The sequence below is a fragment of the Parasteatoda tepidariorum genome, chromosome 12 (assembly GCF_982258835.1).
Source record: "Parasteatoda tepidariorum strain Cologne lab strain chromosome 12, Ptep-v5.0, whole genome shotgun sequence".
Taxonomy (NCBI): domain Eukaryota; kingdom Metazoa; phylum Arthropoda; class Arachnida; order Araneae; family Theridiidae; genus Parasteatoda; species Parasteatoda tepidariorum.
Window position 1 is genome coordinate 7,780,501 of NC_141766.1, and position 13,260 is coordinate 7,793,760.

Below are 13,260 nucleotides of genomic sequence, written 5' to 3' on the forward strand. Positions count from 1 at the left end.
TAGTGACAAAACATGTATTGTAAGAAGCGTTTTTAATCTGAAAATGTCCGATTTCGGAGAGTTTTTTTTCCCTAATTAAAAACTGCAAAATTAAGTAAAAATAAATAACAAAATAAAATTTTTGGTACTTATCAGTTTGCTGGGTTTCTGACAAAGTTTGGTAAAAATAGCAATCACATAGGATTTTTATTTGAGCTTTTCTAAAAAAAAATTCCTTTCTTTTGTAAAAATTGAATACTTGCTTATTCGTGACTAAGCAATTATCAAATTGAGTAGATCTTTTTTTTTTTAAAAAAAAAAAGATAATGTCTTGAAGGGTTGTTACTACCAAGTTTAAGGTAATTAACTAATTTCCATCTTAATACTTTAAAAACCTTACCTGGCAATAATTTTTACCTAAGTACCATACTTCTTAAATTAGTTTATAAAATCAATTTATTTCAAAGCAGTGGGTTGAAAATAAAGTTACCACAAAGTCAAAGTTTTATACATTTTATTAAAAACTTGAATACACGTAGAAATTTGTGAGAAACGTTTGTGATTTGGTCATGTCAGTACCTGTATTATGAAACAATTTGTGCTGAAAACTGGGACCAATTATCTAAACAGAAACATTTTTACAATTAAGAGGAGCAACAAATTCTTTTGAAACACCCTCTTGTTATTACATGTGACAGGAAATCATTTTGAGCAAGGTTTAGGCTCTAAATCAACATCATAATAAAAATATGCTATAAATATTTTACAAAGTTTAAGGTTGTACCAAAAAGTGTCTTTTGCTTGATATTCATCCTAAGCAAAGAAATCTTTTAGGACTTTTGATACTGCTACTCAGCATTATTTTCTGGTGAATTTCTCAGGAAATTACACAAGCAGCATGGGATTGATGTGCCACTGTTCATTTAATTGAGCTCTTTCATGTGCAATGAATGTTGATTCCAAAGGATGAGGACACATACTTCAAAAAGTCACATCAGATATACAACCTTCCTTAATGTGGATGAAATCAGTTGTCTGTTTGGACGACAGTTCATCATGTAGAAGTGAAGAAAATGAAGGAATTTCGGCCACTCCTTCGGTGATGTTTATAATTATTTGCTCTTATTTATAGAACGAAATTACATGGAAGTGTATAAAACAAATGGAATGGGTATTTGTGGGGTGAGAGGAAAAAAGTCTATCACAGTGCAGTTTTTAAATCTGGGTACTAGATTTTGGTAGACGAGCTATATTCTATTAGCTACTTTGTATGGGCACTGCAAATTGTTCCTATTCCGTGCCTTAAAATGCAACAATAACCACGATTAGTAGCAGTGCACAGATGTGTTTTTATGTGTTGTTATACACATACATACATACACATATATAGGCACTTATCTATATATTTATATGCATGTATATGTACAGTTGTATATATATTTATATATAGATATAGATATATGTTTCTACATATTGCCTTGATTCATTTTTCAATGGTTTGGAGTTCATTATTTGTTTTCATACTTCATACCGACTCACGAAAGGCCCCTTAAACAATGAGATAAATAAACGAGTCTTTGTTCTTAGACAAGGAACACAAAGTGGAAGACTCAAGGTCAAGGCTACTAAGGGTAAAACTGGAATGGCTTCTAAATTTTCAAAAGAACTCAGAAGCATGCATTAAAAAGGCACTGGAAGTTGCACATGCAGTTGGTGAACATTTGATCATGAGAGAATAAAAAAATCATTTCAGCAAGGAATGCAAAAGGGGACGAAGAATAGTAAAAGACTAGGTGCATCCAAATAGGGCCCACTATTAGAAACAGAAATGCTTGCCATTGTTTGGCACCATAACCAACATAATGAGCATCGGTTAGCTCAGCTCATTAAGTATTTGTGCCTGCTATCACACAACAATTTGATTTTTATACAGATCCATAAAGCGTTCCAAAAGCAGGCAGGCTATTTTATTCAGGTGGCAAGTTTATTTCTTTATTGTCCATTTGCATTTAATAACAGTACCAAAAAATTCATTCGTTCACAGAATTTTCGTTGCTGTCTAGGAACTGAGGGCAAAGGGTGAAACTAATTATTGCACCCAAATGCACCTCAGAGAGCATCCTAATTGCATAGAATGGAGGATCCCAACAAGTGGCAGCAAGTCCTTGAAACCGAGCCGTGGCAATCGGTGAAGGTCTGACAAATCACGTTGGGGACATTAGTAGCGTCATACGTCCACAGATTGCCAATAATACTGTCATGCTTCAGATTCACCACTCATTATTGCATGAACTTGTTCTAGTTTCCAAGCTAACTTGTTTTTGCGTGAAAACTCGTCTTCTTCTAATGTTTGCATAAGCTGAAAAAGAAAAGAAAAATTAAGAATAATAAAACTGATGTAGTTTATTAAATATTCAATTTAGAATTCGACAGAAACCCATTAATATTATGTAGATCAAACCTGAAGTAAGCAATTGAGCATTCAAATTATTAAAAAATATGCATAATTAGTTCTCAATAGAGTAGTGGTCTATGAAAACATAGGTTTTGTTAGACCATTTTATACATGAGGTTTTTTTTATATATAAATATTTTGTAAAACAGTACTGAATAAAATAATTCTAAAATTCATCACAGAATTTGATACAAATGAGCTGTAAAATTAAAAAGGGTTAACAGTTGCAGGCTGCCTAAAAATAGCAATGGAAATTATACCATAATAGCAAAAAATCAGAAAATATGAACTGATTTGCAAGAGAGAAAACTTCTTTTCTGACAAAATGCATAACTAAAAAAATATGCAGGTTATTAGAAAATATAGGATAAAATAACCAGAGATAAACTACAATAAAAAAATTAAAGATAAAAAGTGAATAATTATTTAGGCAAAAAACTGTTTAAATGACACATTTATAAGGTTGTTGAAATCCCATATCTATTTCACCCATTAGAAACAGAAAGTATTAAATAGTGGCTACGATTTCACTCAAATTTTGTATTCTTTAAAGTGATGTAAAAAATCGTACATCTAAGAATTCAAATAATAAATACTTACTAGATTTTTTTTTTTGCCACGTGGAATAATTTTTGAATAAATTAATTTTATAATTGTCTGCAAACATTTTAATTTGCTTAAAAAGTTCTTGAGATATGGTTTCATAATTATTAGAAGATGGTCTCATGAATTATTTGTTCACCTCTTTCCTACATGTGTCACATATTTACCAATTTTGATTCATTCAAATGATTTCTTTGTATGTCAAATTTTTTTTAATAATGTATTTTGATGAAATTGAGTCAGATTAAATTAAATCTTAAACTCAAAATTTGTGAGAAAAAACGTTCTGCGATTTTATTATTAAATCTTTAAAAGCTCACAAGAAAAATAAGAAACAATTAAATGCCTACATCATTGACACACAAAGATATAAAAAAAAGCATTCTTACCTGATCATTATACTTCACAGCATAACTATAGAGCTCATACAAGGCAACATTTGTATTGAATTCATGTGCATGAAGCTGTAAGAAAATATATTGAAGTTAGTTTCTTATAATAATACATTTTTCATTGAAAATACTTTCATACATACATTGAAAAATATTTCAATTCATATGAAATCAGATGTTTGATTCTGATAGAAGAAATACTTCTTGCGATAACAATAACAGACACATCATTCCTTCAGAAATGTTTCGTAGAGTACCATTCAGATTATAAGCAACATACTTTCATTTAAACTTCAAGCCCATTGGTCTAGGGGCAATAGATTACATTACTCAGTGGAAATACTGAACTCACTTCAGTTCTGAATTCTATTTCAGTAACACTTTAGTCTAATGCTGATAGTCAAATTTAACTACCCTATGGTAAAATAGTGTCTTCCAAAAATATCCAACCATAATTTTTTGTGTGTACACAAATAGTATAAGAAAGATGTTGTTCAGGTGTAGATGTAAGAAAAGCTGATACATATGTAAATTTTTTTTAACTAATGAGAATCGTACAGATGGGTTAGAATATATAAGCATGTATCATACTTTTTTTTCCCCATAATAAATGACAAAAAGTTAAAGGCCAATAAAAATCCACAAAATATAACAATACTTGAGATATTAGGCATTGTGAAACACACAAATAAAATTTGGTAGTATTAATTAAAACACCTGATCATAATTAACCAAGTAATCGACATGAAGTCCCAATGAGATTCTTTTAGAGAGATAAACATCAATAGTGGATACCGTTTATTTTACATTGAACCAAGATTTCACTTAAAGCAAAACTAGGAGATCATCTTGGGCTGTAAAGTATAACTTTTGACTCAAAAGTTTAAAATATGAGGGTTTTTTAATATCTTAAAACAAAAGGCATTGGTGTGTTTATTAACTACACGTGTGCATCTAATATCCTTCTAGCTTTTTTTTTTATTGAAAAAATTATGGTTGAAGGCTTTGTGAAGAGATCACATATGTGGAAAAATTTCCTTGTGTAAGATATAATAAAATGACAGTAAATGAAGTGATATAATCATAAATTTAATCTTTAAACTAAATAGATTCTGGGATTACAATAAATGATGTATTAAATCCATGTACGGTCATTTGTTTTTCAATTAACTTTAATTATGCTTCAGAAATGAGTAAAACACCTTTTCTATTAAAAAGTGTGTCAAAAGTTTATATAATAAATAGATGAACAGTTCAAAATTTTTTGGTAAATTCAATTTGCTTTCAAAACGCTCTACCGTTATTTCATTGTTATTGTTTAAATATTTATACAATAATCTAATATAAATGCCAACAAAACAATAATCTGATCATCAATAAATGAAATAACTATGTATAAGCAAAAAGGCTGGTTAGCTGAGTGGTAGCTTTCACGCTCTCATGACACAGGTAAAGTGTTTTTCCTCAGACCGACAGGTCGACTCAGTCTTTTGATAAGCATGCTTGGAGACTAAACACCAAGGGAACCGCCTTCAGTTGACAACCTAACCATAACATCTGCACCTTAGAGCCTGAGGTTAAGAAATTTGAACGGGTACAAGAAGGCCTTGACCCTCCATGGGTTGTCTTGTTCACAGAGGGATTAGTTTTTTTTATGAATAAGGCAAATAATAAAGTATTTTGCATTTTATTTATTTCTGAAGGAGCATGAGAGAAGAATACCACAGTTTTTAAAACTGTATAAGTAAAAGTAGTATCTTTTAATAATCAACTAGATATTCTTTTATAAACCTAAAAACTTAGTCACATGATTACTGGATGTGATGTGCATACTACAATCAAAATCTTATAGTTTTGAGAAAAAAATTAAAAGTTCACAAACCCTTGATTCTTCAGCAAGCATGGCATTCATATCTTGATCACTTATTGCTGGCATGAGTTGTATATCTTGATAATACCTGTAAATATTCATAGCAATAAATAAATTGAACAAAAACACTTTTTAGAAATATATATTAAATATTAACACATTCATATCAACTAACCTCTCCACCCAGTCTTTGTAAATTGGAATATCTTTGGCATAAAGAAGTTTGCTACTTGGGGAATCTTTGCCTAATCTATGTTCTGAAGTAGAACAAGCATCCATGAAGGTTTGTGCCACAACAGATAGGCAAGAGTCCACTATATTTGTCTTGTAAATATCAAATACAAAATTTGGGTTCTTTATTAAATTAACCCAAAACCTTAAAGGTAAGCTGAAAGAGATAAAAGACATATTTTAATTATTTGAAGAGTAAATGGCGTATTTTATTAGAAAGAATTTGAAGACTGATGACAAAGGAATTTTTAAATTTAGAAAGATTATATGCGTAATTTAAAACTATTTTTGCTACAAAAAAGGTAATTAGTTTAAATAAATCTGCTATAACTTCACAGCTTTTTTCCTCAGAATTTACAATAAGGGCACTTACAGCATATTTCTTCAGTTATGAAATTTTTTGAGCAAATCAATAAAATTACAAGGAAACACTGAAGATAGAACATTGTAAACCGTAATTCAATGAACTAAAACTTTCAAAAATATAATGAAAAATAATGCATGTAAATAGTCTCATAAATAAATTATCTTTACTTAGATATTTAGAGGAAACTTTTTTTACCTATTTGATTTCCAAGTATGAACTACTTCAGGATCTGAAATAGCATGATTTAAAGCTTGATCATCTAAGAAGTCAAACATATATTTAATTGCAAGAGGTAAAGCACTCCCTCGATGTGCAGTTGAGAAAATAGTTTCAAACAAATCATCTACAAATTTCTGTAAAGTACCCTATAAGAGATAAAATATAAATTAAATATATTAAATTTTCCGTTGTGAGAATTTATATCGAATTAGAAAAAAAATTGAGAAACATTTATTAGTTGAATTAAATTTCAAAAGTAAAGTTAGAAGAGATTAACAATGCTGAATACCAAATAACTTCTATAATTTTGCAGAAAATGTTTTCTAATCCTAAAAAAAAATATGTTTTAACATATGATTTTAAGCTTAATAAATGTGATTTAAAATTATTTTGATCAGCATGACATATCAACAATTCAAACATATACAAGAAGAGCTGATAACAATGCAGAAGTTTTTTAGTACAGGTGGATGCTAAACGAATTTCCAACAAATTTAACAAATTTGTTATTTCATTTTTTTACTACCACTGAATAAAAAACAATTTTCTGTGTAATGTTAGCAACTTTGAACATTATGATTATGGATAAACAGAAGACAGGAAATTTTTTAAGGCCAATGGATTATTTTTGTAACTTTAAAAAAATAAATAAAGATACTGACATTATTCTTAGATCAGAAATTTTTTATTCATTTATTTAAATACAAAACTTGCAATTTGTATAAAAAAAATTGGTACCTCTTTAAGAAAAAGGATTTCTTTAAACCTTGTTTGTTTAAAGGGAGAAATGAGTGTATATTTTACACAAATTTCAATTCGATGTTTTAAAACTTTATTCTTAAACTATAAACTTCTATAACATTTTATTTAAAATAGGTATTTAGTATTTGTCAAATTAGAACAATTTCAGAGATATCAGTTAAAATACAAATTAACATTTATTACTCAGAAAATTCTAAAGAATAAAACAAAAACTGTTATGAATTCTATTGCAATTTTTTTTTTTTTTAAATTGACATTTATCACTCAGAAAATCCAAACATTTCTAAAGAATAGAACAAAAACTGTTATGAATTCTATTGCAATTATATTTTCTCTCCAAGGAACTCAAATCCAAACAATTTGAAATTTTGACACGAGCTGTTCTTACAATGAAAAACCCATAATAGTATAAAAGCTCTCTTTCATATTTTAAAATATTTAAATTTTACTGTGTTGTTCATAAATGTATGCAAAGGTTATTAATTTATCTCCTAATTAATGGAAATTTTTGTTTTACTACAATTTTTAATGATACCACTGTTATCATCAAGGTGGTTTTAAAACATATGTTTCAAAAGAGGTAAATTTTTCAGTTGTCTTAAAAAATATATTTTATCATCAATTTTTATAAATTTGTCATAACATTAGGGCAACACAAGTAGTAAGAATAAATTCTGCAAAAAAAAAAAATATATATATATTTACCTTTGTGGCTAAAAGACGAGTCAAATATATTTCAGATACCATTTTGTTCCCCCTTTCCCCTTCTTTATTAGTTTCAGCATCATGATGCTTCACCTGGAACAAATGAACATTATTATAAAATACATATATAAATCATATTAATGAATTACTTCCTTAATTTCAAAATTTAAAAATTCTCACCAAATGCCAATATTTATAGCCTGATTCCGGATCATGATTCAAAGGAGAGGTGGCTCGACTTAGAGTGGGACTGGTCTTGAATGAAAAATTTAGTGTTTCTAGAATGAAAAAGAATGCCCAGTGTTAAAATGCGAAAAACAAATGTACAAAAAATACAATCTGCATAATTTTAAAGAAAGAAATTTGCATAAAAGTCTGAAAAAACAACATAAATACATTTTTTTAAAATAACTTACGCTAACTCCTTTTTCCTTCAAAATTTAAAGTGATTGATAAAAAAAGTGGTATTTAATAAGAAAATTTTAACATTTTTAGTGCTTTATATTATTGCAATATAAGTGGTTTGATTGAAAAACTAGTTACTGTACTAGGAGAAAAAGGATAAATTTGATGTTTTTCAAAGATATTTCTGCAATAGATTTGTAATTTGTTTTGAAATTATAAATATAATATTAGCCATCATATAATATTAGTCATTAAATTATATAACATCAGTCATATTATAAAATTATCCATCTATTTTTTATTCACAAAAATTTTGTAACAAAAAAGATGGCTTTAAATGAAAGTTTGCTTTGGCTTTAATAAAGTTTATTACTTTATTCCATCTTGAATTTTTTCTTCAGTTTCTTAATGGTTTCAGAAGCATCCTAGTGTAATATATTTTTTAACATTGAATATGCCCTGTTCCGGAAAATCATTTTAACGAATAATTTGTTCAAAGGATTTTCATTTCTTTTATGCAATTACTTACTATGCATGATCAAAAAGGAACACTAATAGTTATACTGTATTTGTTACCAAGTATTCTTTTAGAAACTATAATCTACAACACGATTTCTCTTACCATATTTATGTCTATCAACCTTGTCAGTCATGATTGAAAGATTATACATGGACGATTGCTTAGGCACCAGAGTCAGTAAAGCACCATCTGGAACCTAAAAATTTAACCATTATTATTCCATAGAAACAACTAAGATAACAATTCAGTTGTAACAAGTTTCAGAGAGATTGGCATGAATAATATAATTGGACAAACATTTCCTTAAAGTTGTAATAACGTAAGAAATTTTTTTCTCTCCATTTTCTGTTTTTTAAACATTTACTCTTTTACGATTGTTCAGTTTTTCAATAATAACTGGTTTTTTACACGAATCAAGTTAAAATTTAGAATACAAAGCAAAATAGATGCAAGAGGTGCATATTCTAACATAAATGTAAATAGATGAATTCTGAGTATTAAATAAAATTAAAATTTTATCATTATTAAATTATTACTTTAAAAAAATGCTAGAAATGAAGTTACATTCACTTTTTTCAATTTTTTACTATATTCAATAGCTAAAATCAAACATAAAAGATGGTAAAAAACTATACCTTTAAAAATCTTTAACTTGTTCTATCCTGATAAATTGGGACATTGCTTTTCAGATGAAAAATTGGTAATAAATATTTGAAAAGGTTTTGATTTATACACATAAATAACTAATTTGCTCATAAAATAGAATAAACATATTTCAATATGTATGTGGTTTTAATATCCTATATGTATTATGGTTTTCCTATAAGTTTAATTTTTGTTAGTTGTATTTAGTCAATTCTCTCATCAACACAGGAATCAATAAGGTAACTTTGTCTCCAATTTAAAATCCAGAAAAGCATCTTGATTTTATAAAACTTGTATCAGCTATCAACTTTTTCTTCCCAAAATCAGCTAAGAATAATATATCTGTGAAAGATAAAAAATTTAAGAATAACTAAACTTACCTTATAATGAGCAAGACAATTGAGCCTTTTCCACTCGCCATCTTGCTTTGTTGTAGCATCTTCATCTGACAAAGTGAGTCGACCAGTAGTACCAGTCCTCCACTCTGAAAAACAAATTTTTAAAGATAAGGAATTGTCTAACAAATAATTCTCATATTTTTTATTTTTTTTAAACAAAAATAAAGCACTTATCTAATATTTAATGATACAAAGCTCAGAATAAATAAATTTTTAAAAATTTGCATGAACGAAATTAAATTAGCACTATAAGCTTTACAAAAAAAAAAAAAAAAAAAAAAAAAACAACCCGGAAGATACAGATTTTGTTTTATGCTATTAGGTAATTGTTAAATAAATTGTTGTATTGGTGCAATATTGTAACCCATAAAGTTTTGCAATATAGTATGATGGCTAAGAATAAAAAAGGACAATGTATTTTGTATAAGATAAACCTTTTTCTTAAGCATAAAACTATTTTTTCAAAGCAAGTTTCTTTTTTTCTTTTCTTTTTAATTATTAGAATATTTGTAACTAGTTTTTGATACTTTCAGACAACCAAAGTAATTTTGTCTTGAAATGATGCTTTTCAAAACATTTTAATCTGTTTATGTGCTCTTAGAAAAATTAGGCAGAAGTTTATCTTTTTAAGTATTCTTCATATAAATATTTTAATTTTGAGTAAAGTAATTTTATATTTAAAAGATGTCTGCATTTTACTACACATGAAAAAAAAATAGCTGAAGAATTATATGATTTTTTTAAAACTTAGGATCGAAATTGGTTAGAAAAAAAGGCATGTAATGATAAAATAGCACAATTTGAAAAATACTGATCAACATTAGCAATAGATAATGATCACAGTACAAAAAAAAAAAAAAGCTAAAAGTAGACTAAAGAATATTTTGAGTTGCACGCTTAAAATTAAGTTTCCATATTACTGTCAAGTTTTATGAACCTATTATTAGGTTTCAAAAATCTATCCTCCAAACATTATGAATATGAACAAATTTATGTTTTTTTTTAATGTTAAAATTCGTTTTTTTTTATGTTAAAAAACATGTTCTTTATAAATGTAAATCAGCTTAAAATTTGGAAAATTGGGACTAACACCTAAAGGGTTAGAAATATGCAAGCAACAAATTTTGGTATGGTTTATTTCCCCCTCTCCTAAGTTGAACAGTATCCAATCCTACAGAAATGTACCACAACCAAATGAAAGAGCTTGTTTCACATTAAGAAGTTGTACAGTAAATTTGCTTTTCAACATATTTTTTAAAAAAATTGTCACTTATTTAAACTGGCTTATAAGTGCAAAATTTCTTTAGTACATACGTTTCAATCAGATTTATACTATGGATATCTTTCTTTTTATTTCATATGCATATGCTCAGTGTTTGCATTACTGAACAAGTACCAACACATGGATAAAAAAAAAATACTAAATGTGCAAATGTATATTTTACCTAGATCAAGGTCTTCTTTGCTTGGTCTTTGGGTGAATGGAGTACTTTTATAAATAGTATCTAAAGCTTTTTCTTTTACTTGTAAAATAGTATCACAGTCTAAAACTTTTACAGGAGTTTCTATATTTTCTCCAGGTGGTTCTTGACCCGCAACATACTGTGTCTGAATTGACATAGACACATAAACAGTCTGAAAAGTAAGATATACGACTTTTTTTAAAAATAAATAGTACATAAAATAAGGAGGAATCACAGCACACATAAATTATCATTTATACGTTGGTTTGAAAAATAAAAGCAATAACACATAATTGAAACAGCATATTGAAAAGGAATGTTAAAAAATTTATTATTTAGAGTTCATTTTTTATGAAAATACTTGGCATTTTTTTTTTAGAGGAACCTTAAAAAAATGTGAAGGTGTTAATGCTTAGGATTTCAAGTGTATCTTCTAAGCAAAACTTATTGGTTAACAACAAAAAAATTTATTTTTATATCTGCGACATGGAAAAATAAATGTACGGCAAACAAAGTCCCATATTCTATAAAGAAAAAAAAATATGTAAGAAAAATTGTGAGTTCTTAAAACAAAGTAAATTGTGGTATTAGTACGTGGTGTAAGTCCAGGAATGATTTTTTTATTCTGCAACACTATTCCTTAAGGCAATTTTGAAACTAATTTAAAAACTTAAATAATACGTTGTGATGAACTATAAAAACATAATTTTGTAACAGATTTCAAATTTTTAAGTATAAGTTTCTTTGAATTTACTGAATATCAATTTAATAGATAGAGGGGTGAGTTTTTTTCCTGTTGGAAAGTTCCTGCTTGCACACTAATATTATTCAAAAACATAAATATCAAAACTTTTGATGTGTACATTACATTTTCATACACTGAGCCTTATGGGAACTAAATACTTTCATTATATTGATAATTTAGGCATGGTGTGAAATGTAGAGCCTCTAAATATTTAACATGAATCACTATCATATACTACCTTAGAAGGCAGTCAAGATATTGCTTTCTAACTGAGGATGGCAGAATAGCTCTAATAATTAACAAAACTTCTACAAACCATGCTTTTATATTCAATAGACTGTCTAATTAGTTTTTCTTCAGACAATGAGTATCTTGCTTCACTAGTTATGGCATCAACTGGTCCCTTATCAACTTGCTGTTTTATTGCACGATATAGCATAAAAAGTGGATCACCTGCACATTCCTAAAATAAAAATAAATTTTTTTAATTCATAAAAAAATTACATCTTTGTCACACTATATTTCAAAAGGACATTTACTTACTCGTAAAAATTTATATAGTAGAAAAGTAAACCATGAAGAAAGCATTTTCTCTGCTACAGACTCAGTTCTGAAAAGGAATAATTCAATTTTAAACAATTTAAAATTGACACGAAAATTAAAATTAAAAGTGACAGGAAAATTACAGAATCAAAAATTATGAACAAGAATTTACCTTCGTAATAATAACTTTGGATGACTTTTGCCCTCAATGCATTTTTCAATTAATTCGGCTAACAAAGTTTTCAGAATACTGTAACAAAGAGGATTAAATTACTAACCATAAAACTGCATTAATTCCTAATATTCTCAAACTGTAAAGTAATATTTGTATAAAATTCATAACAAAATTAAGTTCACTAATTATATTAATACATACTCTGTGCAATATTCCATTTTTCCTTGTAAAGTTACCATTATTAATGAAGCAACATTGACTCTGAAAAATAAATTAAAATTATAAATAAAGACAAACTTTTAAGTTTATAATATCTGAGAGCATTTTTAATAAACTTAAACATGCTGAAAATGCAATTTAATTTTTTTAAAGAATGTTTTTCATATATACTACAAAGTTGCAAATTATAAATAAATTTTACTGTTCTTGTATTTTCTAAATTTGATATATACTGTTATAAGTTAATTTGTAGTATTCTGTAATATGTTACAATTACAAGTTGTTTTGCTTTTATATATTTAAAATTTTTTTTTTTACAATATATTAATTTTTTAAAAGAATATTGTTAAACTATATAAACGAAAATTTAGAAAATATATTTCAATTTAGTTAAAATAAATACAGTTAAATTATAAATATATAGAATGCTAAGTAATTTTATATCTATATTTGATATATTTAAAACATTAAAAACTCTTATTTATTTACTTTTTATTTTCAATAATTGCACTTAAATGAACACAAAATTATGCACGTGTGAGTCATATAGTTTACTTTTGCATA

The 13,260-nt window shown here is 27.2% G+C and overlaps 1 protein-coding gene across 8 annotated transcripts in view; it reads right to left on the minus strand.

Annotated features, from left to right (window-relative positions):
* Positions 1–476: 476 nt before the first annotated feature.
* The window catches only part of LOC107443783 (plexin-A2), a 285,630-nt gene continuing 272,846 nt past the window's right edge, over positions 477–13,260 (minus strand). For all 8 annotated transcript variants that reach the window (XM_016057792.4, XM_016057758.4, XM_071188192.2 and 5 more), the window contains 14 exons: positions 12,679–12,738; positions 12,475–12,552; positions 12,303–12,369; positions 12,076–12,222; positions 10,997–11,186; positions 9,534–9,637; positions 8,611–8,704; positions 7,764–7,861; positions 7,584–7,676; positions 6,093–6,262; positions 5,475–5,687; positions 5,312–5,387; positions 3,427–3,501; positions 477–2,338 (listed from right to left, as the gene is read on the minus strand). In XM_016057792.4, the coding sequence (XP_015913278.1) occupies positions 2,237–2,338; positions 3,427–3,501; positions 5,312–5,387; positions 5,475–5,687; positions 6,093–6,262; positions 7,584–7,676; positions 7,764–7,861; positions 8,611–8,704; positions 9,534–9,637; positions 10,997–11,186; positions 12,076–12,222; positions 12,303–12,369; positions 12,475–12,552; positions 12,679–12,738 (1,567 nt within the window). In that variant the 3' untranslated portion in view covers positions 477–2,236. The remainder of the gene's footprint in view (positions 2,339–3,426; positions 3,502–5,311; positions 5,388–5,474; positions 5,688–6,092; positions 6,263–7,583; positions 7,677–7,763; positions 7,862–8,610; positions 8,705–9,533; positions 9,638–10,996; positions 11,187–12,075; positions 12,223–12,302; positions 12,370–12,474; positions 12,553–12,678; positions 12,739–13,260) is intronic.